Source organism: Cygnus atratus, chromosome 27 (genome assembly GCF_013377495.2).
Source record: "Cygnus atratus isolate AKBS03 ecotype Queensland, Australia chromosome 27, CAtr_DNAZoo_HiC_assembly, whole genome shotgun sequence".
In the NCBI taxonomy this organism is placed as follows: Eukaryota; Metazoa; Chordata; class Aves; order Anseriformes; family Anatidae; genus Cygnus; species Cygnus atratus.
The window spans coordinates 4,560,283-4,587,691 of NC_066388.1; the positions used below are offsets into that span (position 1 = coordinate 4,560,283).

A 27,409-nucleotide genomic window follows, 5' to 3' on the forward strand; every position below is an offset into this window, starting at 1 on the left:
GGGGTGTGAGTGAAAGCCGAATTGGCTGGGCATGCGAAATAGCCTCGCTTGTCTGTTTTAAATCTCAACAAAAGCATCGGGCCAACTGTTCTTCTGTCTCCTTAGAAAGGCAGGCATGGGCAGAACCGAGCCGTTAGGATTATTGGAATGCATTGAATTGAATAGCGGGCTGAAAAAAAGAAAAAGAAAGAAAGAAAAATCAACCACATAATCCATCATGATCCGAGGCCAAGTCGGGATTATTCCCCAAAGCATTAGCGCTGCGCAGGACTCGTTTGGTTTGCATGTTGGATGATGCTGTGTTGTTTTCCTGTATTTCAGCGTTAAACAGGGGAGGCTAACGAATTTGTGGCGTCCTTGCGGTTCCTTCTGGAGACACGTGGGACTTGTTGCTGGTCATTGAAGGTTCAGCAGCGCTCAGCGCCGCAGGAGGGTGCGTTACAGACGAGATGGCTCCGGGGACACCGAGGGAACACCGGGAAGTGCGCGCGGCCTGGCACGGTCAGACACCTGAAGGCTCTTCTTGGCAAATCCGCTGGTCCAAAGGGAAAGGAGCGAGCTGACCGGGAGTGCAGCTGGGATTTGTGCCTATAAATCAAACCGCGGAGACTCGGGGGCACAACTCACGCACCTGGAGGCCCGGTATCAGAAGTCGTGGTTTGGGGAGGGCAGGGAAAGCTGGGGTAAAACCTCACGAAGAACGATGCGACCCCTGCCCAATTCCCCTTGCTGACGGACAGAGCTGAGCTCGCCGGGTAGCAGCAAGGAACACGAGACCCAAGAACGTTTGGAACTCTTTATTTTACCAGAATCCCCCCAAAAAAGCCCCCAGACATCAGTGCCTGGCAGGAGACAACCCCAGAGCACCTCTGGACGGCCGAGGCGACGCGGGGCTGGAAGGCAGCGAGTGATGGCAGCGGCAGGACCATGGCACTGAGGGGGTGACGGCAGCGAGGGCCTCGGCTGTGGAACCGTCCCCGATTTGGGGCAATATCCTCGGAAACGCGGAGTGCCTGCCTGGAGGGTGCAACGGGGGGCGCGGCGAGCACACCCCAGGGGAAATACTGAAACGGAGAAGGGAGGCGCAGCGGGACGTGACCCGCCAGTTCCTGGGAACCACGCGGGGCCCGGGAGCGGCCCCAAAACCGGCCGGGAGCGACCCCAAAACCGGCCGCTTTGGCCCCAAAACGCCGCTTCCGGCCCGGGCTGGAGCGCGCCCTGCTGAGGCCCACGGGGTGATAAGCCCCGCCCACCCCGACCGAGCCCCGCCCCCGCCCCACAAAGCCACGCCCATCGCTCTCCCCACCAACAAGCCCCGCCCACACTCCATAGCCCCGCCCCTGTCATTAACCCCGCCCCTCCTCGCCAAGCCCCGCCCCGCGCGCGGCTCCTGGCGCTCCCTCTCGCCCTGCCCCCTTCTCGCGAGATCTTCTCCCGGAAGCGGCGCCGCCTGGCCGGAAGCGGAAGCGGGCCGGGTGCGCGGAGAGGGGCTGCCATGGCGCTGTGGCTGCTGCTGCTGCTGCTGCTCGGCGCCGGGACCGGGGCCGGGGGTGAGCGGGGGCGCTGGGACCGCGAGGGGGAGCCCGGGGGGGGCTGGGTCCCGCTGGGGTACGCGCAGCCTCTCGGCTTTTCGCCCCCCGGGGGGCTGAGGACGGGGCCTCGGGGCCGCCCGCCCCGGTTTGGGCCCTTTGGGCCGCCCCGTTCCGTCCCCTGGGCCGGGGCTGCCGCACGGGAGCTTCTTGCGTTGGCTGCGGGCGGTGACGGCGGTCTGTGTGCTTGTTGCAGGTGCGGGGCGGGGCGCGGAGTTCTCCGAGGCCCGCAGCACCTCCGGGATCGCTGAGGGATCGCCGCCCGGTGCCCCTGAGCGGCTGGAAACCCGGCCCGGCGGGAGCCACGGCCTGCCCGGCGGGAACCGAGCGTGGGGGGAGAGCTCGGAGTCGTTGGCAGCCCACAGCAGAAAGGTAAAACGGGATCAGCAGGCGGGTAACGGGGACCAGAGCAATCCCCCGAGTGTCGGAGGCAACAACGGGGAGCCACAGAGCGACAGCACCCAGCACCAGGGCAACGACAACCCCAATGACGAAGGTCGCCGGCAGCATGGCAGCAGCACTGGTGGGCAACCCCAGAACGGTGTCAACAGCAACAGTCTCAACGGCAAAGATGAAGAAGAAGGCAAAAAAGAGCAAAGTGGCGTCAGCAACACCGAGACACAGAAGAAAACCCAGCAGGGTGGCGGCAGCGATGGTCATGGCAGCAACGGGGAAGAAAACAACACTGAGCAGGACAAGAACAAGCAGGTAGACAGCACCCAGCAGCAAGGCAGCAACGGGCAGGGAAGTAACGACCAGCAGCAAGGCAGCAACGGGCAGGGAAGTAACGACCAGCAGCAAGGCAGCAACGGGCAGGGAAGTAACGACCAGCAGCAAGGTAGCAACGGGCAGGGAAGTAACGACCAGCAGCAAGGCAGCAACGGGCAGGGAAGTAACGACCAGCAGCAAGGCAGCAACGGGCAGGGAAGTAACGACCAGCAGCAAGGCAGCAACGGGCAGGGAAGTAACGACCAGCAGCAAGGCAACGGGCAGGGAAGTAACGACCAGCAGCAAGACAGCAGCAGCCAGGGAAATGGCGGCCAGCAGCAAGACAACAACAGGCAGAACAGTGGCGGGCAGCAAAATGGTGACCACCAGGAAGACAGAAACAAGCAGCAAAATGATGCCCAGCGGCAGGACGACAGGCAGCAAGACAAGGACCAGCAGCACGACAGCAAGCAGGAAAACAAGGACCAGCAGCACGACAGCAACAGGCAGGAAAACAGCAAAAATGAGCAAGGCAGCAGCAGGCAGCAAACTGGCAACCACCAGGAAGGGAGCAACATGAAGGAAAATGGAAGCCAGCAGCACACCGACGGGCAGGAAAGCAGCGACACCAGCAAGCAGGGCACCGGCCAGAGCAGCACCAACAAGCAAGGCAGCAGCCAGGGTGCTCAGACGGGCTCAGAGAGAGAGAAAAACCCATCGTCGCAGTCGTCTGTACCCCTTCGTGACAATGAAGGCTCTCCAGACAGCGGGGAGCTCCAAGAGGAAGAGGATGGGGGTAGGAACGGCAACGGGGGCTCCTCGGTTGGTAAGGGGAGAGAGAAGAGCGTCCCCGCTGCTCCCAGGGAGCAGTCGGAGAACAGCCACTTCTTTGCCTATCTGGTGACCACGGCCATCGTTGTCGCTGCCCTGTACGTCGCCTACCACAACAAGCGCAAGGTGAGCGCCTCTGCTCCTCGCCCGGACCGCGCCTTGTGGGCTGGGAGCTTCCTGCCAGACTGTCTGGGACGTGCTCGGCTGCAGCCCTTTCCCCTCTGCTGCTCTGGGTTTTTCTCTTTGGTTTCCTGCCAAAGCCTCCCCTTCGCTGAGCGGCGTGGGTTAATGTCGATCTGAGCCCCGGCAGCTCTGGGGTGAACAGAGGGGTGTTGTGGCGTGTTTTGGGGACGAGTTTGGGTGTTGTGGCGCGTTTTGGGGATGAACAGAGGGGGTGTTGTGACGAGGAAGGTGGGTCTCCATGGAAATCGGGCGGCCTCAGCTCTGGCAGTTATTTTCAGCTCCGAGAAATGGAGCTGGGAGAGGAGGAAAGGAAACGACGTGTGAAGTTACCCCGTGCCTCTCACTGACGAGGAGTTTTCTGTAGCAGGTTGCAAAGGACTTGTCTTTAAATAGCAGCGCACGGAGGGACGCAGCTCAGAGGGCAGAGCTGTTGTCCTCTGCTGCTTTTTCCCTCCTGCAAAGCTATTTTTGAGGTGGGGAAAAGAGAACAGCTTCTTACTGTTCTCTGCCTGCTAGGCAAAGCTCCTCGTTGCCTGCTTTCAATCTTAGCTGCTTCTAAATTATGACACTTGTTTGTTTCGAGTGCTTTTCCAAATGAAATACGGGCTTTAGACGGAGGTAAGTGGAGCTTGTCCTTGGCTCAGCAGAAGTTCGGCTCTGTTCGAAGTGAGAAGAAGGTATTTGGCTGTTACTGACCTGCCCGCGTTGTCCCTGCCTCTCTCTCTCTCCAAAGATCATCGCTTTTGCTCTGGAAGGGAAAAGATCGAAAGGTGGTCGACGGCCCAAATCTGGCGATTACCAGAGACTGGATCAAAAGGTAAGGCCTGCATAATTTGCCGGCTCAAACCTCCCCATTTCACCTCCCCAGGGTGTGGGGAAGTTGTTTGCCCTGCCAGGAATTTCCTGACTCGCCCCTGGGGCGCAGTCAGGTGGCCGGGCGGTTGGAAAGGGCTCGGCTTTTGTTTGAAAGTTCCTCAGAGAGGTTCAGCCCTCTGAAGCCCTGGTGCTTTCTCAGGGTAATTGCTTAAACCTCTCGTTTTGCTTTTCCAGATCTAGATTCCTCAGGTGCTGAATGGAACAAGGATGCCCGGCGCTGGAATCCTGGGACCCCACCGACTGCCCTGCTGTAGCACTCTGAATCGTAGCTTTGCTGTCGTCTTCGGACTTCAGAGAACAGGAAGGAGAAATGCTTCTAGTTCTGCACCTGCACCTTGGTAACGTTAAACCTCTCACTTCCTTAAAATGCATTTCTCCTGCCCCAGCTGCCTGAAGGTGAGCTGCTTTTCCGCCCGGGCGTCCAGGCTCTTGTCTGTGGCCCGCGAAAAGCCAGCTCCCGGCACCTGGCAGAACTCCTGTGTCCGAATGAAGTGGAATCGGCCATCTACTGTACTGACGTCTGCTCTTGAAAAAAAAGTCTGCCTGCGAAATGAGCCATCGGATTGTCTCCTCTGAGTCCTAGAGCTGCCTTCGGAACCAGCACAGAGGTCTCTTCCTCTGCCCTTTCTATTTGGATGCTAAGGTTCGGAGCGAGGCTGATTGCACTAGCTTGGAAATCATCCGCCACGGACCCTGATTGGATTTTCCTGCTTTCTTTCTGCCTGCGATGAAGAAAATGTCAGTCTGACATCGAGGCTTCTCTGTAACGCGCTTCTTGGGAAGTGCTGGAGCTTGTCCCTGGCCCTTTTGCTGTAGCCTAAACTTCCTCTACCTGCCTCGTGGAGGTTGCTCTCCGCGCGGGTCGTTCCCTCGCAGTCTCCGCGGCTCGGGTGCTTGCACTGACGGTGCCGTTCGGTTGGATGCTGTGAAGGGGCCGCTCGGGCTTACAGAGCCCTGTGCCAAAGCGCTGCGGTGAAGCTGTGGCAGACTCGAGAGACCGATTTTCCTCCCTGCCGTAGGATGTCGCCGTGTGGTAGCGCGAGCTGTGCGGTAATCCGGCAGCGTTTGGGATGAGCGAAACTTGCGGTCCTTCAGTCCCCTTCCTCAGAAACGCGGCGCTGAGGCCCGTGAGCGTTCAGCGCTCTTCTCTGCGGCGCTGAGCCAGCCTCTGTGCCGATCGTGGGGCTCGCTGTGCCCGAGTCCTTGGGTCGGTTCCCGCTGAAGAAGCACGGCTCCGAGACCGCTGCGGGGTGAGGAAGCTGCCGGTCCTGGGACTGCACGTACGTGGGCGCATCGCGGCGTGCTGAGCACCTCGTGGCTCACAGCACCGCCTCTGAAGCCGTCGCAGCCCACGGCGGGGCGCGCTGCCTCCACGCGGCTCCTGCGTGGAGGCGTCTCCCGAGCCGGGTGCCCTTCCCGTGGGAGGGATCGTGGCTGCTCACGCGCCTCTGCCAGCCCCTGCTTTGAGAAGTTTTGTGTCGCTGAATGCGCACACGGCCAGCTGCTTGGCGCCGAGCTGGTTGCCTCGGTATCGCTGTGGAGCACTTAAACCAGGGCCCGGGATGTACCGGTTGCATTTCAGGCTGCAAAACGTGTTGATTGCTGAGTTAGAGCTGTGACGCTGTTCTTATTTTTGTAGTTCTACTCCAAAGATGTTTGTTTGAGACAGGGCATTTTGGGAGGGCGCGCGAAGTGCCTGCCAGCTTGTTATTTTGTGCTTTTTTTTTTTTTTTCTTTCCCCGATGTGGGCAGACAAAAGAAAGGCATGACGCATCTGGTGTTCTTCACACGGGGAAGCTTCCACGCCCGAAGCTCTTGCCGACCGTACGTGAGTCATCCCCTTGCCGACTGACTGCACAGGAAGAATCCTGTCCCCGTGCGAACCGCCGAGCTCGGGGGCCGATTTCCCCTCCGCTGGCCGCAGGAGCGCCTTGCGGCGCGAGGCCTGCCCTCCTGCAGCCTCCCGAGGCTGCGGACAAACGGGGATCTGCCTGCGGTCGCTAAAGATGGTCACGTTGACAGGGGCCTGGTTTCCTTGCCTGGAGATGAAAGCTGCAGCTCTATTCTGTTTTTCTTGTGGCTCATTCCTCTTGTAAGAGGGGAGAGGGGGGGCTACGTGCACAGCTTGACCCGCTTAAGAGAAAAATCCTTTTTTTTGTTTTTGTTTTTCTTTTTCTTTTTTCCCTAGCTGTCAGCCAGCACAAAGGGAGAGTGGGAGAAAGTCCCTCTTGACTTTAAATAGCTCCCAAGGTTTTCGTAGCGAACTTCTGATGCTAAAAGTACTTGCAGAAGCTATTTTGGTGAGCGGGAGTGTGAGGTGGGGGGAAGAGAAAGGAAAACAAGTCTGGGAACGTAACCCTGGAGGGACATGCGCTGTCTGGGAGGGGTGGGAGCTCGCGCAACAAGGTGTCGCTGTTTCAGAGATGCCGGCTGCGAAGTTGGGCGCGCTGTCGGGCGGCCGGTGTACGGACAGGATGCGGGGTGGGAGGTGGGGGCTTCTGTCTAGTGCCAGCGGGGGGAAACCGTCTGCCAAGACGTGAAATACCGCGTGCGTCTGAGCTGCTCCTTCCTGAAGTTTTAGAGTTTGTGCTGTGCTCCTGCTTTGTCCTGTTTTTTTTTTTTAAAAAAAAAAAAACAAACAAACATTGAAGAATAGTTTACAAAGGCGTTTTTACAACCTGCTTGCTTTTATATCCCACGAGCTTTTTCAGATGTCTTTCAGTCCTCTGTCACTCCGAGTTCTGGTGGAAATCCCACCCCCGTTGAGAGCACTGGGCTGTTGGTAGCAAGCTGAAGCTTCTGATAGCAGGGCCGCTGTACCTCAGGCGTCTCAGTCGGTGTTCCGCTGTCAGGTTGTGCCGAGCAGAGCAGCACGAGCTTTTTACCAGGTTGCCGAGATCAAACCTCACGTCTCTGCCGGAGCTGTCGCCTTGCTTGGTGGCTCTGGCAAAGCAGGAAGGCGCCGAGAGGCCGAGCCAGCACCGAGGGCAGGAGCCTCGGCCGGCAGAGCTCGCGCGGCAGCGGGGGACTCGCAGCTCAGCCTCCTCCTGCCCAGCAGCTCCCAGGTGCCCTCGGTTCCTGGCAGCAGCCTCCGTAACCCAACGGCGTGAAACCTCTGGGGATGACTTCTGTTGATTTCTGTTTTGTTTCGTTTTTTTTTTAAATGGGATTTGAATTTATGCAATGTGTTTCGAACTGGTCAAGGTGCGTGAAACCTTTTCCCTTTGGACACAAGACGTTTTCGAATGGATGGTATCTGTCGGTACGTAATTTTTGCCAAACGTTCCTGTTAGGCCAGCTGCCTTGCCAGTTTGAATCAGCAAATGGTTTGTTTTCTGCTGCAGTGCAACGCATCTTGCTTTGAAGGATCAGAATTTTTATATTTCTTTGTACTTTTTTCTGTGTGGTAAAGTCAATAAATGATTTAAAAAATACGCTGTTCTCACCTCTGGTTTTTTTTTTTTTGTGCATGCGTTATTTGCCTGATCTATGAAACCTGGCAGCGACGGTGCAGGTTAGTTCCTCCTTTTGCAAAAAAAAAAAAAAAAAAAAAAAAGGCTTTAGAAAACCCACAACGTCTTTGAGCTGTGATTTATGTTCTAGGCTTTGTGGGGGAGCCTCGATTCGCACAGGTAAACTCAGACGGCGTGTCACCAAGCACCCTGCAGCCGGAAAGAGCCGAGACAGCCTTCAGCTGCCAGCCTGTGTGAGAAGTTTCCAGACGGTTTCACAATCGGCTTCGTGATCAGCAGGCACTTCCCTGCCTGCTGACTTGGTTCCCTCTTCAGGCTGCAGGCTGTGGGGTTAGCGAGGAGCTGAGGCTGCAGTAGCGATGCTTTCAGAGATTTGTCCTGCTGCATTCCCTCCTTCCCCCACAGGGAGGCTCCCTGAGCAGGACCCAGCGCAGCAGCTGAAACTGGGATGGACTGGGACGGACTGGGAAAGAGGGAGCCCAGGGAATCAGGGCCAGGCTGTGTGGGGTGCTGCTGGTGACCAGCCTGGAACGGGGAGAAGAAGCTGCCACCGGCCGGAGCTGCCGATGCTGAGGGCACCTCTGGGTAGTGCCTGCAGCTGCTTCCACATGGAAGAAACTTTCCCCTTTCCGCCACTTCTCTGAAAGGAGAAAATCCGCCCTGCTACGCTCGCCTCCGGCTTGGCTGACCCCGCGGTGTGTGCAAGGGACGGGCTGGAGGAAAAGGGAGGGCTGCTTTTTTTGCCTTTTTTTCCCCCCAGTTGACCCCATTGCTGAGAGAATTAAAAGAAAGGGTGAAAGCAGGGAATTCAAATAAAAATGCTGTTTGGTCGCGTGGTGGGCTGTCAGGTGGAGTGCCCTTCCACACCTTTCTGCGAGGAGATCAGTGCTGTTCTGCTGCATGTCTTCAGGGTGATTTCCCAAAGGAATAAGGATTGTGCTCCTCCAACAACTCCTCAACCCCCTTGCTCAGTTCCAGCCTGATTTGGGGGTGCCATAAGGGCCTCAAAACTATTTTCTTCCTACAGGTAGAGGGAAGCAGCACCCTAGCACGTCCCGCGACATGGGGACCCAGGCCCCAGGTGAGTGCTGAGCATGGGGTTGTTTCGGGGCAGCGGCACCGCATGCCCATGGAGGTCTCAAAGTCCAGGAGAGGGCAAAATGCTTAGCGAAACACAAATTATCTGCGAGCTGGGCAGGGCTCTGTTTACCGGAGCCCAGTTATGCGGGGCTAAGCTGAGAAATACCGATACAGCCAGGTTTTCTGCGAGAGGCCCTCGGGGTGGAGGCGGCGGAGTTAAGGAGTTAATGTGGGAGCACAAATCTGCTCAGCCCTGGGGCGCGGGTGGGGGCATCCCCTGCCTGCTGCAGTGCCTCAGACACCCAGGTACGTGCAGGAGGAGCAGGTCAAGCAAGCACCTCAGTCCCATGGGGTGTCCCAGCCCACCCAGCCCCCTGCACGCATCCCGTGCGGTGTCCCAGCCCACCCTGTGTGCAACCCGTGGAACAGGAGGCTTGCAAAGAGCCAGGTCTCGGTCGTGAACTGAGCCCTGCCTTGAGCAAAGCTCCCAAATCCGCACCCCGACCCCCATCCCAAGTTAACCCCCCAGCCTGCAAGTCCCACTGAGCACCCTCATTTTTTAAAGCCTTGAACGAGAAGCAGCCTTATGAACAAACAGCTCGAGCCTGAGGTGATCTTTACACCGCAGCAGCAGTATTTTAATTGTGGGTAGGGCAGGTAAACATCAGCTTTTCCTTTGCCAGGAAAAAGCCCACGGCCCATGCAGGTTCACTGAGATAAGATAGAGTTTACAATGCTGGAGCTCCTCCGTGGGAGAAAGTTGGGGGCTGAGCAGGTCCGAGAGCCCTGCTGGAGCCATGCTGGGGCTCAGGGCTGCCGTCACGGGCTTCATTCGGGCAGTCCTGCTCTCAGACCCTGTTCCCTCCAACATGGGAAGGATCTGCCCGAGATCTTCCTGGTGCTACTCCCGCAGGCGGTTCTGGCACACCCCAGGTCACTTTCTCATAGGGGTTTTCTGCTGGTTTTCCCACAACTCCCCCCCCACACACACACTACGTAGCCAGGGACTTCTTGCAGCCAGGCTGCCGCTCTTCCTCCTCCGGCCCTCCCTGCGCAGCCAGGCTGGGAAGGAGCCAGTGGCTCTCAGACATGGCCGAGAAGGGGAAGACCTCCCGTGGCAGGTTGGTGACGAAGCAGGGCATCTGCTTGCAGCCCTCGTAGGTGCCCCGAGCCTGGAAGCGAAGGGCCACGTCCCCGTTGAGCCGGGTGGCCAGGCGGTTGAGGGCCAGGCTCCGCTCCTCCCCGTCCAGCGCCCTGAGCAGCACCTGCAGGAAACTGGATCCTGAGGGGTTCAGGAAGGCCCCGTAGCCTGCAGAGGAAGGAGAGAGGTGTTGGACCCGGCCGTGTCTCCTCCAGGTTTTAGCTCACGAGGCTTTTCCTTACCCGGGCTGCAGGCAAACATGACGGCGGTGTTGGGAGGTATGCGGAGGTACTCCGAGAAGCTGCATGGCTCCGGCTGCCCGCCGTCAGTCTCCAAAAACACCCCCTGGTCCAGCGTGCCCCCCCGGCAGGCCTGTGGGCAGAACCACAGCTGTTGGCTTCCCTTGCTCTGCTCCCAGAGAGCTCCTGGGGTCTTCAGGGCCCCCCCTGTGGACCTGCAGCACCCCCAGGAGAACTCTGCACCCTATCCCGCTCCCCAGGCCCCACATGGCTCCTCTCCAGGCTCTTCCCTCCCCATCCATCCAGGCCCGAGCTCAGCTTTGCCGAGCCTCCCTTCCCCATGAGCCGTGCTGCCTCCTCTCTTGCCTATGTGAGCCTGGTTCCCTTTGGGGCTCCAGGAATACACCCAGAGACCCCTGAGTCTGCTCGGAAAGCGCCAGCAGACTCCCCCTGGAGTGTAACGTTTTGTGTGTGGTTGCTGATTCCATGTGGTGCTTTGTTGCTTTCTTTCAGGGATGGGGTTTTGGGAAGGCTGGAGGAGGACCAGCACCGCTGAGCCCGCCCTGAGGACCCATCGCATCCCCTTGTGCAACAAAGCCCCAGCAGTAAATCCTCGCTTGGCCCCCGGAGCTGCCCACAAAGGAGCTGCGCTGAACGAGAGGTGGGTGAAGGCCACCGGGAGTCACGGTGATGCCAAGGGGACCAGCACGACACTGTGGTGTTAGCCCAAAGGGAGGACAGCCCTCGGGGCAAGGTGTCAGCATGGGCCTGCACCGGTCCCCGGTTTTGCTGGCTTGGCTGTTGGATTTGTCCTTGGTCGTCACCATGCCCTGCACAGTGCTGAGACCTTTGACCAGAAGGAAGCGAGCACCGTGAGTAATTTACACTCGCTTTCAGTTGAAGATTTCTGTGTATCTGCATATTTGAGCAGCAGAGCTGGTATCAGTCAAGGTTGCAGGTTGCTAGACTGTTTGTTTCCTCAGGGAGCTAGCCTAATCCTCCCTGAGCCGATCACTTACAGCTCCCAGTGCTGTCCTGCCAGGGCGTGCTCCCATTCCCCAGGGAACCAGGTGTGGGGATTTTCCTCCGCACCACCAGGCCCCTCCTGCGCTTCTCCCAGCCCCACCACAGGAGGGGGGCATGGTGATGGAATTTGAAGGCAACTCTTACTGATTTATCCACATTCTGGTGGTGTCTGGGGGGGATAGTGCAGTGAGCAAGGAGACCCCAAAATCAGCATGAAAAACAGAGGGGCGGTGGGTTGTGGGGGGGAGCTGGGGGGGGGGTGAAGAAGAGACCGAGCTCGCACAGGGGTAGCAAAGTCCACAGTTAAACCAAATACATGCTGACAGCTTATGTTTGTGCTAGTCTAACTGCAGAACCTTAGCAAAAAGCGATCAAATTATCACCAGCTGCTGCGTTACCTGGATAAAGAAGACTTTAGGTCTTTCAGCGAGCACCGGGCAATTCTGCGGTGACAAAATCCGGAAGATCCGGGTCAGCTTAAGAGGCTTGCAGTCAGAGCCGAATACGGCCCCCTCCTCCCCGTGGCTGGAGATGATGCTCACGAAGAAATCCCCATGCTCGCGGCTGCACTCTGTGGGGGCACAGCCGAACCTAAGCTCTGCCATCCATGGCCACGATTTGGGGTCTCTGAGCAGCTCCCAGTGTGCTGGGGACTCCCCTGCCTATCCAAATCTGAGCCCCCGTGGTGGGGTGACCCTAAAGGGCCTGGGTCTGGCTGTGGGGTGAGTCCCCAGCTGCTGTTGAGTAGCGGCTCGGCTGTCACAGGGTGCTCAGACCAAGCTGGGCAGAGGCAAAGGTGGGAAGCGGGAGCTGGCTGGGCTTTGGGGAGCGCGACGGTGCCGCAGGGGCGCGTACCTTGCTGGTAAAGGTCTTCCATCTCTTTGGCCGTCCTGTTGTGCATCAGCTTCACCTCGTAGTTGAGTTCTGAGAGCGCGTTCGAAAGCTTCTCTGCTTCCCTCTTGGCTCCTCTCCGGGCCCCGAGCGCCTCATCGCCAGCACTGCTGCAGAAATCGGTGTTGACGATGATGAGAGCCCGGCTTTGCCTTGCCTGCGCCATGCTGGGGTGTCCCCTCGGGCACGTTAGTGGCATCTAAACCCCCACGGCCCCAGCGGGGAGCTCAGGCTGGCGGTGAGCCCCGAGTGCTCCTTCGACTCAGCACCAGCATGGGCTGAAGGAGGAGGGCAAGGCAGGAGCAGTGCCCTGTCACCTGCCAGATGTCACCTGGGCATGAGTCACTGGGGCAGGAGATGGCCACAGTTTGCCACTGGGCTTGGTGAGCACTGTTCAGCCTGTGCCACGCAGGGAGGGGGAAAAAAAAAAAAAAAAAGAGGATTTTGGTCCTAGGGGGTCATTGGCAAGGGCAGGGGGATGTTCACCTGCACCTCCCTGCATGGGATGGGGAAAAGAGGGCTGGAGAGAAGTCCCTGTGGTGTGGGAACTCCTTCCTCTGCTTTTCCCACGTGGCGGTCACTTCGCCCTCACACCAGTCCCCCCAAATCCGTCTGGTTCCTGCTCCCTAGCAGGCTGCCGGAAAACTGCCCCCTCCAGCTCCCCCGTGGGCTCCCAGCAGGACTTTAACTGCGGGCTGAAGCCCACGAAGCCGGGCTGCTCAGCCGGCATGGCTCTAGCTAACCCTGCTGGCACTGGGAGGCACTCGCCAGCTGGGCACCACGTGCTGGGTGCACCCATTTGTGGTGCCCCGTTATTTTATTGTCCCCGTAAGCAGGCCGTGCTGGTGCAGGACAGCCCCTAGCGATGGGGTTTGGCCCCCTCCTTAGGAGCACAGCTCTCTCCTTCCCCAGCTTGCCCAGGCTGGTGGGAAGCCCTGAGAGCCCACCACTGTCCTTGCTCTCTGCCACCCAGCTGGGGGGATCTGAGCTAAGAGGTTTGGAGAGCAGGGATGTCTCTGCTCAGCCCTTTCTGCGTCCCATGGGGGATGCAAGCAGGCCCCTCAAGCCACCCTAACCCCAGTGCTGCTGCTCTCACATCACGGGGCACTGATGGCATCACAAGGCTTTTTTATTTAGTCTCACATGCTTCCCTTCCCAGCACCGCGGCGGTCAGAAAGGGCTTTGAGTGTGTGCCCAAGCTTCTCCCGGCCAGCAGACAGGCCGGACTTTTTGCTATTTCTACAGGAGTGGGGATTGGCACCATCACACATCTCAGGTGATGAGCAGCGCCGACTTCTGCAGCATCACTGGACCGAGGGCTGTGTGATTGCAGAGCGTGCGACACCGCCGCAGCAAGGCACGTCATGGGACACCCCATAGAGCTGGAGAGCACTGCGTGCCGTGGCTCCTCAGTAACCTTAAATCCAGCTTTAATCAATCCATTTGGCGTGCAACAACGCCTGCTCTGCTGACCCGCTGAACTCTGCTGACAGCAAGCAGCCGCAAGGCTGCAGGACGAGGGCTGCAGCCAGGAGCGGGCTCCTTCACAGGGAGAGCCTCGCTGAGCCTCCTGTGCCTTCGATAACACGCAGTGACGGGGCTTGCCCTGGCTTGGGACGATTTGCCCTCGCTTCGATGCAGCCATCATCCACCCAGGGACTGACAGCAAATGGGTCTGATGCTGCCTGGGCAGGTTTGTGCAGGGTGCTGCTGGTGGAAGCTGCTGGGCTCTGCCTTCTGGCACACCCCATTTTTTGGGAGTGCTGCAACTTTGCTCCCGGCCAACGCTGCCCGTGTCAGCTCTTGGTGTCCCCAGTGCTGGGAAAAGGGATTTGCCCTTCAAAAGGGCAGCCAGGACCGGGTGGTGGTGTGTGTTGTGGTGGAAGGAGGCGTGCTCCAGCTGGACAGGACCTGAGGCAAGCCGACCAGATTCGGCAACAGCTTCCTCCTGGCCTTCCATCCTTCGGAGCTGTGTGCGAGGAGGATGCGCTACCTATGCCAAAGCCACCACTGAGCCGTGGTGCGGGGGTAATTTGCTGGGCTGGGAGGGGAAGGGGGCACTGGTGGGACGCTGGGCCTCAATCTCTCTTCTTGTAGTTGTTGGTGGTGGCCCGTGTGCGCTTCCTCAGCCTTAACGCATCCAGGTGGACGTTGCGGTTGAGGACGGCGCTGGCACAGAAGAGGGCTCCATGCAGGGCTCCTATGAAGCCGCACATGAAGACATCCTGCCCTAGAAGAGAGCAGGAACGGGCTTCATCCTGCCCAGTGGAACCAAACGAGCAGGGCAGCCATGTCCCGGAGCTGGGGGGCGCCCAGCCCTTTCCTCCTGCATCGCAGCGGCGATGCGCTTCAGTGCGTGCCAGCAGCTCTCACGGCACCCCACGGCATGGAGGTGGCTCGTCCCCTCGTGCCGTTGGGGGGCTGAAGATTTTTGTCCTCCCACCCCAATTCCCTGGGGACGTCCTCACCCGAGGACAGGGGCTGTGGTACCTGTCAGGTAGAGGTTAGGGACAGCCGTCTGTGGCCGCATGGTGGCTATGGCTTCGGCTTGCGTGCGGGCGATGTCGTGGTCGATGCCGTAGATCTCCCCCTGGGGGCTGGCGATGTAGTGCTGGTTGGTGAGGGGCGACCCTCCAGAGATGTACTCGATCTGCAGGGCACAAGGGCAGGCACGATGGCGAAGGGGGTCTGGTGCCCCCAGACATGGGGCATGGTCTGGGACAAGGCTCTCTGCAGCCCCTGGGTGGTGTTCGTGGCCAAGTTTGGGCACAGTGTGGTCCCGGAGGACAGCAGCCAGCCCCCTTGCACCACGCGTGGTCAGGAGGCTGCTGAACAGGCTGGTGCCACCCAGGACCCAGCAGACCCAGACGGGACACAGGAAAGGAGCTGGAGGACCCGTGAAGCCCTTGTTTCCTCACCTTGTCCTCAATATTGGGGTAGAGTTTGAAGACAACCTCCATGACGGCGTCCACAAAGGTCTTCTTCAGGTCCTCGTAAGCATCTCCCCGTTTGTTGACCTGCTCGTCCTTCCACTCCTCAAACCACTCGTATTTGGCAAAGGTCACGATGGCCAGTGTGGATTTACCTGCAGCGGGACAAGGCTGGCCTGTGTCCCTCTGCCCCCTCGATGCCACCACTTCGCTGCCACCAACCCAGCCCCCCCATAATCCCATGAACGTCTGGGACGTGTCCAGGTAGCTGTGGTCGCACATCCTTGGTGTAGTCACCAAATGGAGCCCCTCCTCCCTTTCCCCTCGTCACAGAGCAAGCTGCTCAGCACCTTCTGGCTGCGCCGGAGACCCTCAGACCCCTCCCTGAACAAAGCCAATTCGCACCCCCCTTATTTCCAAACCCCCAGGGCATTATTTGGCTGCTTTAGGGGAAACTCTCCTCATCCGCAGTCGGCAAATGAACCAAAACCCAGCGAGAGGTTTCGAGTCGCTGCCCAGCTTCAGCCTTTACCTGGGTGCCTCGTTTCCCACGTGGGGTCCTTGGCCGAGGGGCAGGTGACAAACAGGAACGGGATGCTCTTGGCGGCTTCGTCTCTGGATGAAGTCAGGTACCGCTTCATTCTGCAGAGAGACACAGGGGTTGGGGCCGGGTTCATGCAAACCTTTCTGTGAACACCTGCCAGAGCCGAATCACCACGCAGCGAGGATCTGCCGAGAGCATTCTGAGCATTTTCTGAGCTACCACCCAGGAATTTATCTCCCTACGCTCAGCGAAGCACGTCGGAGATGAGGGCGAACGTACATTTCATCCAGGTTATTTCCTGGGTAGACGAAGTAGTTCGTGGCTTCCAGCCCCAGCTCTTGGCTCGAGCCAGTAAGACCTACGAAAACGCTGAAACTCGCCTCGCCGTGTTTCACCATGCCAAGCTGGGACTGGATCTCTGCGATACGGGGGAAAGAAGTGGAAAATTAGTATTTTCCTGGCTGCTCAGCTACGGGGAAGTGGCAGCTTCTCCTTTCCTAGAGGAAGCCCCTCTCAGATCTGTGTTGCTCCCCTTGATTGTGTCGGCTTGCAAAAGTGATGTCCTCCTGTCCCCGAGGGGCAGGAGGGCAGCTGGCAGCTGTACAGACGGTGGCAGAGCTGTTGTGTCCTATTGGAGAGGTCTTAGGGTAACCTTGGCATGAGCTTTTGGTGCATTTAACTACTTTTTGTGACTCAGCTGTGCTCCCGCTCTGCAAACACTGAACACTTGTTCAATATCGTTGTCTAGAAAGCTCCCACCGAGACAGCAGGGAATTTTGTGGCAGCACTAAGCTCATCTTGGAGCAGGAGTTTCACCAGCTTTCACAAGCTCCTGGGCACTGTGCCACGTTTTTTGCAGCAAGCAAGCAGCAATGCCAGCTCCAGCAAGCCAATTTAGCCTTGATAAAGCCCCTGCAAAGGGACTTGGATCACCGCTGGGTTTTGCTGGTGCCTAGCAAAGAATTACAAAGCTGCTTCCTGATGTGGATGCTCTGGCTGAGAGGGGATTACTGCGCTAATCCCAATCAAACCCAGCGCTGGAGGCAGCAGCTCTCGGCCCCCCCCGCAGGGTTGCTCCCGTCGCGTTTTACCAGGCAGAGCCCGCGCCTCCGCCGGCAGGAGCCGTTCGTAGGTGTTAAATAATCCAGCGTCTGAAATGATGGTGGGAGCGAAGATGTTCACCAGATCCTGCCCCTTCTTGACGCTCACGCCTGGAGGGGAGAGGCAAGGAGGGGAAAAAAGCTCTGGTTAAAAGCACCGGCGGGGGAAGCTGCGTGTCCCGTCCCATCCTGTCCCATCGCTCACCGCAGGCTCTGCCCTGGGAATCCAGCAGGATGCTCTGCACCGGCGCCCTGCCCAGCACGTTGCCCCCGGCCCTCTGGATGATGGGGATGGTGTGAAAGGCAATTTCCCCGGACCCCCCTTTGGGGTACCAGGCGCCGTAGAGGTAGTGGTTCACCAGGATGCTGTGCATGGAGAAGCTGGCCTTCGAGGGGGGCACGCCTGGAAAAAGGGCGAGCATAAGGAGCATTTTCCCGGAGCCGGGCAGCAGGAAGGTTCAGGGCAGGAGGGCTGTGCCAAGGCCGCAGCGCGGAGGCAAGCAGGAGGTTAGGGCAGGATGACTGCTCCCTCGCGTTCAGGATTCCTGCTGGGAAGCCGAAGGATGCAGGGGAAAAGCCACAGCCCTGGGGACGAAGGCGAGCAGGGGACAGCGGGCAGGGACGCACTGTGACAGCACTGAGGATGGCACCGAGGGCTCCGAGCGGTTCGGCAGCAGCGACGCGATGCGAAGCCAAGCGCGGGGAGCTGGGATCTGTCCGGCACGCATCCAAAAAGCAAAGCAGAGCAGGATTTGGGGGGGGTTTAGTTTTGTTATAAAGGATCTAACTTCACCCCTACAGGGTGTCTGAGCCTCGCGGCGCCGTACCGTAGGTGGGGAAGATGTAGCTGAAGATGGCGCGGAGCTCTGCGTTGGCAGTGAGGCCGTCGACCACATCCTTCAGGCTGCGCGAAGCCATCCGGCAGAAGGGGCTGAGCCAGGGCAGCAGCCCCGAGTGGCACAGCAGCCGGGCCAGCGGCAGGGGCAGCAGCTTCAGCATGCCCATGGCTTTCATCCCTCCGCTGATGCTCTGTGAGAGAGGGGGGCTGTCGCAGCGCGCCCCCGACCCCCCCCCCCCCCCCCCCCCCCGCGCTGGGAGAGGCCGCCAGGGCTGCAAACAACCAGGGGCTGGGCACGGAGTGGATTTTTCTCCTTTCTTTCACTGCTCACGCCCTGCTCTGAGCACATCCGGGGTGTCCTTAGATGGGTTAAAAGCTCCGTGCGCGATGCAGGGCTTTTGGAGTACAAAACGGAGATTTTGAGGTTTTTCTCCTGAAGTGTTTGGGACGGTGACGCTCTGCGCGGAGGCAGGTTGTGCAGCACCACTGTGCTGTGTGGTCGCCAAAAAGCTGTCCCCAGGGCAGCAAAGGGGAAGAACTTCCTTTCCCCTGCGTGACCCCAGAGCGAGGAACCGGCGCCAAGCGTTCCAACCACAGCCCCGTGAGCGGAGGGAACGTGACCGAGCCCGTGCCCCCGGTACCTGCGTGAGCTGCTCGAACTCATCAATGGCGGCCATTTCTCTGGGGAAGCGCGCCCTCAAGCCATCGAAGTATTCCTTCCTCCCCGCGAGGACGTGGTGCGCCCTGCTGCGCTTGGGCTCCCCCAGCACCACGGCATCGTAGGCGGCCGGCATGGGGACCCACTCGAGCTGCCCCTCCGTCAGCTGGTCCATGATGAAGCGCATCATGCACCTCTCGTGCATCTCCCCCACGTAGTGGATCCCTGCAAGAAGCCACGGCGGGGCATTTGTGGGGGGATTTGGGGTTTATTCTGTTTATTTTGGGGTTTATTCTCCTCGCACTGCATTCCTGTGAAATTCCCGGCTCCTCCGGGCTTGGCAGGGTGCCCACAGCCTCCCGCTGCTGGGGCAGAGTTCATGTTCAAAAGGAAATCCAAGTGCTAACGCCGCATTTTGAGGTGGTTTTTCAGGAACTTTGGTACACATTGGTACAAACTTCCCCTCCTCGCCACGCTGCTGTCAATAATTAATCCTGGGCATGCTGCAAGATGCACGGAGCTCGACTTTGTCTCGCTGGAAGAAGCGTGCCGCGGGGACCTGCCCATACTGGGGGTGCCACAGGGATGTGGCTGTGTCACAGCGACGGGGCGTGTCGCGATAGCAGCATCGTGACGGCAGCACCGTGGCCGTGCTCTCTTTCAGCAGGGGAATTTTTGGTCAGGGCAGGTCTACGAGACGCCACCACTCGTCCCAGCAAAGTGCTGGGTGCGTGCTGGGGATGACACTGCGTCCCCGGTTCCCTGCGTGGGGGCAGCGTCCCCGGGTTCCCCCCCTAAGGGCTTTGGGTCCTGGGCTGGTTCCCACCCCGTACGAGCATCTCCCTCTCCGCACCCGCGCTTACCAGCGTCGAACTCGAAGCCCTTCTCACTGAAGGAGTGGCAGCAGCCCCCCAGCTTGCCATGCTGCTCCAGCACCAGCACCCGCCGGCCGGCCTTGGCCAGCAGCACGGCCGCCGCCAGGCCCCCGATGCCGCTGCCGATGACGATGGCATCCAGCCCCGCGGGGACTTTGTCTGCCGAGAAAACTGCGGGAGCGGGGTCCTCAGCGGGGGCTCCCGAAATCTCAATGGGGGGGATGCCACAGGGATGGGGCACTCGGGGGGGGGGGGCAATAGGGTCCCTGGGGATGGAGGTCCCGGGGATGGGGGTCCCGGGACATCCCGAGGATGGTGCACCTGGGGGATGGGGGTCCCAGGGGATGGGGGTCCTGCGGCATCCCGGGCACGGGACACCCGGGTGATGGGGGTCCCAGGGCATCCCAGGGACAGGAGTCGTGGGGAATGGGGGTCCCGGGACATCCCATGGATGGGGGTCCCAAGGGATGGGGGTCCCGGGACATCCCGGGGACAGCGGTCCTGGGGGTCCCGCGGTCTGGGGGTCCCGGGGCATCCCGGGGACTGGGCGCCTGGCAGATGGGGGTCCCGCGACATCCCAGGGATGGGGGTCCCGGGGTCTGGAGGTCCCGGGACATCCCGGGGCTGTGGGTCCCGGGTGCTGGGGGTCCGGACTTATCCCGGGACGCCCCGGGGAGCACGGCGACGGGGCGCCGACCCCTACCTGCCTTCAGCACCGCCCTCCGGGCAGCCTTGTCGGTGACCAGCGGGGCCGGCGGGCGCCGGGCGTCAGCGGCGAAGGGGTTGGGGCCGCGGGGCCAGCCCCAGCGGAGCAGGGCGAAGAAGAGGACGAGGCCGAGGCCGAAGGCGAGCAGCGCGAACGGCCCCATGGCGCGGCGCCCGTCTGCGGCGTGCCACCGCCGGCACCGCGATCCCTCCGCGCCAAGCCCAAGCCCCGCCCACTCCCGCACAAGCCCCGCCCGTTCCCGCTCAAGCCCCGCCCACTCTCGCCCCGAATCCCGCCCGCTCCCGCCCAAGCCACGCCCACTCCCTCTCGAGTCCCGCCCACGCCGCCGGAGCCCCGCCCACGTCCCCGCCCCCCGCTCCCCGCCCACCCTCCGGCCCTTCCCGCCCCCCCCCCCCTCCCTCCCCGCGCGGTGCATGCCGGGCGCTGTAGTCCCCCGCCCCGCCCCGCCCGCCTCCCTCCCCCCCGTTAGCGGACTGCAGCTCCCGGCAGGCAGCGCGGCCGCGCCTGCGCAGTGCGCCGCGCCGAAGCTGGCTGGGCCCGGCGGCCCCGCCGCCGCTTCCGGTGGGCGAGGGGTCAGGGGGCGGGGGGCTGCCGGGGGTGGCGGGTCAAGGGGCAGGGGGCGGGGCTACGGGGGCCGGGCTGGGCTCGGGGGGGCTCAGTGGGAGCCTTGGGGACCCTCCTGGGGGGCTCAGTGGGACCCCGGGGGGGGCATTGGGGACCCGGGGGGGGCTCACGGGGGGGCCGCTGGGGGCCTTGGGGGGCTCAGCGGGGACCCCATTGGGGACCCCTGGGGACCCCTTTGGGGGGCTCGCTGGGGACCCTTGGGGACGGACCCTCGTGTGGGATCCCCTTAGGGGGGCTAAGGGGGATCTTGGGGGGCCCTTTGGGGACCCTAGGGGGGCTCCTTGGCGACCCTCGGGGACCCCCTTGGGGGACACATTGGGGACCCCTGGGGGATTCATTGGGGACCCTCAGGGACCCCTTTTTGGGGCTCACTGGGGACCCTTGGGGGACCCCGTTAGGGGGCTCACTGGGAACCTTGGGAGGCTCAGTGGGGACCTCGGGGACCCCCTTAGGGACCCCCTTGGGGGGCTCATTGGGGACTCCCTTGGGGGGACCCCTTTGGGTGGTCATTGGGGACCCTTGGGGGGCTCATTGGGGATCATTGGGGACCCTCTTTGGGGGGCTCAATGGGGACCCTGGGGTTCACTGGGGACCCCTGGGGGGCTCATTGGGGATCTTTGGGGTCCCCCGGGCCCCCCGCTGACCGGTGCCGCCTTCCCCCCGCAGGCCATGAGCGCCCCCCCGGCGCCGCCCGAGGAGCCCCCGCTGTCCCCGCCGGTCCCCGGGGTGTCAGGGGTGAGCGGCGGGGGGCCTGGGGGCGGCGGGGGGCGAGGGGCGGCCCCGCTGAGCGCTGCGTCTCTTTCCCGGCTTAGATCTCGGTTCCAAGGCAGCCCGGCCTCCTGCGGGTGTTCGGGGGGGCCGCCGGTAAGCTGCCCCCCTCCCTTCCTGCTCCATCTGCTCCCTTCCCTCGGTGGAAACCCCCGGGGAGCTGCGGAGCCCCCGGGACCGGGTTTGGGCTCTGCCGGGGGCCGGGTGGCTGCGGTGTGGGGCGCGGGGAAGGGGAAGGGGCCGCCTCCGAGCCTGCCGAGGGCTGCGGGGGGCGAGCAGCCCCCCCCGGCCTTCCCCACTTCTTGGCTCCAGCGCGTGCTTCCCTCGGCAGAGAGCAGCGAGGAGGTGCGGAGAGCGCGGGAGGAATGGGAGGCGCTGGAGGAGATCCAGCCAGGTACTGCTGATCCCAAAAGCGCCTGGGATGGGGGGGTTCGGGCAGGAGCCAGCTCCAGCGCCCACTTCGAGGCAGGGCTCGGCCGGGAGGGCTGACGCTGCTCCGCGCCTCCCCGCAGGGCTGCCGGGGAAGTCCGGTCCCGTGCCCCTCATCTCCTTCAACGAGGCGCTGCAGCACTTCCAGACCGCCGACCTCTCCGCCTGCAGGGTGCGTGCGGGACGCCGGCTCCGAGCTTCCCGCTGCCGGCTCCAGCCCGGAGGAGAGGGGGGCGCGGGGAAGCTGCGGGTCCCCTCGGCGAGGGCGCCCACGCTCGGGGTCCTGCCTCATCGCCCTGTTCCCCGCCTCGTGCTCTCCCCTCGCCTCGCGCTCCTCTTTCCCCTTGCTCCCGCCCTGCTGCTCGGCTCTCTGCGATCCCTCCCCTCCCGCTCTGCCCACCGGTGTTTCTCCCCCCGCCCGATTCCCACGGGACCGGCCCACCCTCATCGCTTTTTTTTTTTTTTTTTTTTTTTTTGCCTTTTTCCTCTCTGCAGAAGAAGATCCAGGCGACAGCGCGCAGGCAGGGCCTGGCCGCTCTGCTTCGCTTCCTCTTCGGCCCCCCGCGGCTCCAGCAGCAGCTGCAGGGCGAGCGGGACCTGGCTCTCGCCATGGCTCACTGTGAGTGTCCCCTGTGCCCCCCCGCGGGCCGTGGGCCCCACCGGTGTCACGCCGAGCACCGCTCGGGGGTCCCAGGGCGCAGCGCGGTGCGCGCACTTATCCCAAAGGACGCCTCCTGTCTCCTTTGCTTCATTCATTTGCACGCTCGTGCTTGCTGCCGGGGGGGCGGCGGATGCCCAGAGCACGCTTGCACGAGGAGATTCCTTTCCTCTACCTGCGATTCGTGGTTGTTGCGGTTCCCCAGGCAGGGAAAACTTCCCAGCCCGCAATATTTCCCATGCTGTTTGCGTTACTTAGCCCCCCCCGGCGCTCACGCAGCGCGCAGCTTTGTGTTCCGGCCCCTCCCGGGCTTTTTTTTTTTAATCCCTCCGTTCTCCCCCCGCAGCAGGGTGAACGCAGCAGGGACGCTCTCCTTGTTCCCCTGAGCTGTTTGCTGCCGTTCCCAGCTGGCCTCCGGCGTCCCCCTGCCGCTGGGGGCGGCTCCTGTCCCACTCTGCGGTGACAGCTGAGGGGGTGCCCGGTGTCACCGGGGGGGTGTTTTCCCTGCCAGGTGGCCTGGATGACAGCGAGGCGGTGCACATGAGGATCCTGCAGACCATCTACAAGAAGCTGACCTGCTCCCGGCTGGGTTGCCCGCGCTACGGCGCGCACTGGGAGGAGCTCGGCTTCCAAGGTACGGCGCGGGGGGGTGGGGTGGGGGGGACACACACCCGGGGCAAACCTTAGCGAGGAGAGGTCTCGGCGGTCCCGTTCCCTCCTTCAGAGGTGGTGTAAAGGCTTGGGAGCTCCTTCCCTCTGCCTCCCTGCAGTCGCTGCCCCTGCTGTTGTTTTGCAGCAGATATTTGGCCGCTGCTGCCCCAGCCAGGTGTCAGAGGCAGGACCGCGCCTGGACGAGCTGCCCAGCACCCTCGGCAGCCTGCGTCCAGCTGGAGGGGGCAGAAGTAGCTGCAGTCACCGCTTTGCTGGGGCCGTTAATGCTCTTCATTAGCAAGCGATCTCTGCGGCTAATGAGGCGTCCCTGGAGGGCTGGTTTGTCAGCCGAGCCCTGGTCAGGGCTCTGTCCCCGAGGGCGCGTCGCAGGTTGCTTTCAGCCTCTGCTGCGTGCTGAAAACAGCGTGATTAAAGCTGCCTCTGTCTTCTCAAGTGTGGCTTCACCGGGGTTTTCGGTCTGGTTGACTCGAGTTAAATAGGCCAGCTTTTAATGAAGGCTGAAACCCGCAGGAGAAGGTGAATGGCTCCCTCTTCTCTGTAGCATCGAGTACACAACTGGTTTTAATCCCCCTGATTTAGTTTACCAGCTTCAGCCAAGTTTGCCCTGGGGTAGAGCTTGAAGATCCAAATTCCTAGAGATACTGTGGGAATCGGCGTGTGGGGAGGAGAGAAGTGCCTGTTGATGCCCACTTCAAAGGGGCTATGGCACCGTTTCAGCGCCTGTTAGACAGGGGAATTCCCAGGAAACTCCCCCAGGATGTGGCCGCTGAGGTTCCTCTGCTCTCCAAGTGCCAGGGCTGTGGCCGGGAGAAAGCAGCCCCAGGACGAAGGGGAGGTGACAGAACAGCCCTCGATTCACCCTCCTCGCTTTCAAGGTGCGGATCCGGGCACCGACCTGCGAGGGACGGGGATGCTGGGCCTGATGCAAATGCTGCACTTCGTAATGGACGCGCAGACGCTGCCTCTGGCTCGGCAGATTTTCAGGCTGTCCCACCACGAAACACAGGCACGTCCTCCCACGTTCTTTGCTCACCCTCTGCCGTGGTATTTACCTCTCTCTTTCTAAAGCTCAGGGAAAGGTAAGCACAAAAAGCTTCCTGTCTTCTCAGTTAGGGCCTGATTTTGTGCTGCGCCTCTTTGCTTGGTGGTGGGGTCTCTGGGGCCATTCGTGGTAGGGCTCTGCAGCTCCATCAGGGATTTCTCCACCAGCCAGAGCAGCTTCACTGGCTGCTTAGTCCCCCTCACCCTGCTCAGGTGAGGCAGGTGGTCCCCGGAGAGCTGAGGAGAGCTGGTCAAAGGCTGAGGCCGAACCCCCGGGTTGTTTTTTTTGCTGGGAATAAGATTTTAGAGAGCAGAGCTTCCCTGGTGGGGCTCCGGTCTGCACTTGTGCGAGTTCAGAGGGCTGGCACAGACCAGACCGAACGTCTGACCCTGCGTGGTGTGGCCAGGAGCAGCACGGTGGGACAGTGAGGGTGAGCAGAACCAGCCTCCTTCGGTTTGGGGCATTGGTCTTGGCTGCTTTTAGGTTTAAGCCTGGGTATCAGCTTGTCTGGAAGTATTAGTGTCCTGATACGTGAATCTGTTCCCCGCAGCCATCACCGCGTGGGTTTGGGGCCGTGCAGACGCAGCACCAAGGGGCTGGTGGTGTCGAGGCACCTCTGGGTGCTGGAAGGGAGGACGCCCTTCTGGCAGAGCCGACGTAACGCCAGTTCTCTTGCAGAATTTCCCCTTCTGCATCATGTCCGTGAACATCACCCGCATCGTCCTGCAGGCCCTGAGGGAGGAATGCCTTTCCAGGTGAGGACTGAGCCGGGCAGCCGGGCTGTGCTGCGCCCTCCTGCCCTCGGGGCTGCCGCACCACGGGCTGCCCAGGGGGAGAAGCGAGGAGAAGCGGCTCCGCTCGGTCCCCCCGGGCGTGCTGCGGTGGCGGCTCTGCCGGCTGAGCCCCTCTGTCCCCGGGCAGGGAGTGCAACCGCAGGCAGCAGGTCATCGCCGTGCTGAACGATGTGTACGCCGCGGCGTTTCTGCAGCTCTACCGAGTCTGGAAATCGCAGCACAAGACCGTTGCTGACTCCGGCTTCCTCCTGAAGGGTGCGTATCCCCACGCTTTGCCCTCCTCTCCCAGCCAGGAAAGCGACCCGAGGCGCAGGGACCAAGCCTGGTGTGCTCTGGTGCTCTCTGCTCTTCTGGGAGCACCACGTCCTGCTGGGATGAACTCAACGGGGCAGAATGCACGGAAGGCCCCAGCTGTTCATCTTCACACAGAGCTTTTTCAACAAGTGGTGTTATTATCTTAGCACCCTGCGTTTTTTTTGTTTTTTTTGTTTTTTCTTCTTAACTTTGGAGTCTCAAATCTGACAGGCAAGCGCCCGCCGCTGTCGGAGGGGCGCCGTGTCGTGGTGCCTCGGGGTGGCAAATCACGCCGGCGGGGTGACCAAACGGGGCCGTGTCTCGCCCCAATTCCTGCAGGCTCGCTGCCGTAGCGCGGCGCTCGGTTGCATAAGCGCTGTTTGTAGCAAGCACCACATTAAGCAGCAGGGATGTTTACTCCGGAGGAGAGGGCCCTGATGGAAGCAGAGCTGCTCGCATGCGCTGTGCTAATGGCTCTCTTAATTCGGGGTCCTGCTGGTGTGGCCAGGCGTGGGCTTGGTCCTGCCCCCCGGCAGCTCTGGGCTTCCCCTTCAGTGGGGTCGGCTGGGGGGGTGCTGTGGTAGCTGGGGCTGTGGTGCTGAGCTCCGCTGGGGGGTGGCGAGGAGCTTTTTGTGCTCTCAGCCCAAGCGCAGCCTTTCCTGAGCAAAACAACCATGCCTTTTCCAGAGGGGATAGTGGCGATACACTGGGACTCGAGAAATAGTCTGTAAATATTTGCGTAAATGCCTTACCCCGGGAGCGTGCGTTCCACGCTGCATCCCTGCCACCATCCAGCCCTTGCTGTCCGTTTGCATGCTTTTCCTTTGACCTTTTTCAGAACTGGAGTTATCCACCAAAAAGAAACCGAAGCAGCTCCTAAAATCCTTGGAAGCCTACGTGAGCAGAAGCCCCGTGGCAGACGGCATCCAGCGACCGTCCCCTCCCTCCGGCACCGGCAGCTCCATCAGCGCCGGCCGGGCTGGCGAAGAGATAAACTTCACGGGCATCTGCGACCTGCAGGTTGAGCTGGAAGGGGAGCCCCGGCTGGTCTGAAACCCGCAGCGGGGAGCCCTGCTCGTGGCACCGCTACCGGGGGGTGCCCGGTGCTGCTCGGGGGGCTTGGAAGGGGCTTGCCCCAAAGTGGCAGGCGCAGAGCGATGCCTCTGGGCAGGAGGTGCCGAGAGCCGTGGTGGGAGAAGCGGCTGGGACCCAGCTTCGGGCAGTCGGCCAGCTGGGGCACTGTGGAGCGTAGATTTTGCCCTAGATCCCCCAGAAAGGGTGGCCGTGTCCCTCCCCTGCGGTTTGGTGGCGTCGCTGGGAGCTGCGGGGTGGCAGCAGGAGCAAACTGCAGGCTTCGACCTTTTCAAGGTAGAATTAGTCGGGTTGGCGCTTGGGCTTGGTGACCTTGAAGGTTTTTTGCCAACCTAGGTGGTTCTGTGATTCTAAAACTAAGCACAGGAGGAAACTGGGTGGGTTTTATTAGCCACTGGCCCTGGGCTGGGTTTCACATCTGCCCGGCTGTCGGGAACGTGCGGTGCTGTTTGTCTTTACCCCCAGCAGGAAGAGTCGTGCTGCTCGGAGCAGACCCATGGCTGGAGCTGGAGCGCACCGGGAGGGCTCAGACCTGGCTGGAAACGCACATGGGAGCCCTCCCCTCTCGCAGGGCTCCCCACTCGCTGCTCCAGAGCACGTGGGAGGGCCTGAAGCCCATAGTTTTGGGCCAAACCCCCTTATTTCACACCAGTAGTGCTTCAAGAGCCGTGAGCACGACCCCGTTGCTGTGGCTGGGGCTGTGGGTTTGAACACAAGCCCGGTGTTTGGGGAGCCCTCCTCAACTCCCCCCGGGAGTTACTATGTGTGTATGTATCAAAATAAGGCATTAAAAGGGAAAAAATAAACTTTTCTCAGCGTTCAGAGGCTTCCTGACGTGGGCTTGGTGGTTTCCGTGGCTGGGCTGGGGGCGAGGTGGTCGCGAGGAGCGGGACGGGGCCAGGAGAGGAACCAGGGCCTGATTCTGCCCCGCAGCGAGGCGGTGCTGGGAGCCCCGTCCAGCCCCTGGCTGCAGACAGGTGACTTCTCTGTGCCCACCTCTTTGTTTCAGGAAAACCTCATTTAAGAGGAAAAAAGGGTTTTTGCCTGCAGGTGCCGGCGCTGCATCAAGCTTTGGGTTGGGGAGTGGGTCTGAGGCTCTGCCTTGTCGTGCCTCAGTTTCTCCCTCAATAAAACCCAAATTTCAGTGGTGACTGTGGGTAAAGGATGGGGCCATGCTGGGGGAAAGCCTCTGCAGCATCCCTGGGGGGTGAGGAGGAAAATGGGGTCAGGTCGGTGTCCCCACCAGGGGGATGAGGACGGGTCCCCAGCATGGGGACACTGCTGTTGGATGGGGCACGGAGGCGAACTTGGAGCAGCAACGGCTGCA

The 27,409-nt window shown here is 61.2% G+C and overlaps 4 protein-coding genes across 7 annotated transcripts; 2 read left to right on the forward strand and 2 right to left on the reverse strand.

The window, feature by feature from the left end:
- The first annotated feature begins 1,447 nt into the window (after positions 1 to 1,447).
- On the forward strand, positions 1,448 to 7,719 carry TGOLN2 (trans-golgi network protein 2). 4 transcript variants are annotated; one of them, XM_050715750.1, is made up of 5 exons: positions 1,448 to 1,550; positions 1,786 to 2,427; positions 2,464 to 3,254; positions 4,045 to 4,128; positions 4,362 to 7,615. In XM_050715750.1, the coding sequence occupies exons 1-5, from the start codon at positions 1,496 to 1,498 to the stop codon at positions 4,365 to 4,367; spliced, it is 1,578 nt and encodes a 525-aa protein (XP_050571707.1). In that variant the 5' UTR covers positions 1,448 to 1,495; the 3' UTR covers positions 4,368 to 7,615. The 4 variants fall into 4 exon arrangements, with proteins under 4 accessions (XP_050571707.1, XP_050571709.1, XP_050571710.1 ...); XM_050715752.1 differs by having other exon boundaries at positions 2,500 to 3,254; XM_050715753.1 differs by having other exon boundaries at positions 2,536 to 3,254.
- Positions 7,720 to 9,732: 2,013 nt separating this feature from the next.
- LOC118260952 (caspase-7-like) lies at positions 9,733 to 12,203 on the reverse strand. Its single transcript, XM_035571535.1, has 4 exons — positions 12,002 to 12,203; positions 11,545 to 11,717; positions 10,124 to 10,253; positions 9,733 to 10,049 (listed from the first exon to the last, which is right to left on the reverse strand). Exons 1-4 carry the CDS (start codon positions 12,201 to 12,203, stop codon positions 9,733 to 9,735), a joined length of 822 nt encoding a protein of 273 aa, XP_035427428.1.
- Positions 12,204 to 13,146: 943 nt separating this feature from the next.
- On the reverse strand, positions 13,147 to 19,932 carry RETSAT (retinol saturase). The gene is made up of 11 exons (XM_035571527.1): positions 19,686 to 19,932; positions 18,971 to 19,153; positions 18,091 to 18,332; positions 17,439 to 17,640; positions 16,817 to 17,014; positions 16,603 to 16,722; positions 15,791 to 15,929; positions 15,500 to 15,609; positions 14,956 to 15,122; positions 14,528 to 14,687; positions 13,147 to 14,267 (listed from the first exon to the last, which is right to left on the reverse strand). The coding sequence occupies exons 1-11, from the start codon at positions 19,849 to 19,851 to the stop codon at positions 14,116 to 14,118; spliced, it is 1,839 nt and encodes a 612-aa protein (XP_035427420.1). The 5' UTR covers positions 19,852 to 19,932; the 3' UTR covers positions 13,147 to 14,115.
- A 250-nt stretch (positions 19,933 to 20,182) lies between these two features.
- Positions 20,183 to 26,904, forward strand: ELMOD3 (ELMO domain containing 3). Its single transcript, XM_035571528.2, has 11 exons — positions 20,183 to 20,270; positions 21,000 to 21,068; positions 21,146 to 21,197; positions 21,433 to 21,495; positions 21,614 to 21,702; positions 22,026 to 22,149; positions 22,700 to 22,822; positions 23,736 to 23,866; positions 24,581 to 24,657; positions 24,824 to 24,951; positions 25,829 to 26,904. The coding sequence occupies exons 2-11, from the start codon at positions 21,003 to 21,005 to the stop codon at positions 26,041 to 26,043; spliced, it is 1,068 nt and encodes a 355-aa protein (XP_035427421.1). The 5' UTR covers positions 20,183 to 20,270; positions 21,000 to 21,002; the 3' UTR covers positions 26,044 to 26,904.
- Positions 26,905 to 27,409: the final 505 nt, after the last annotated feature.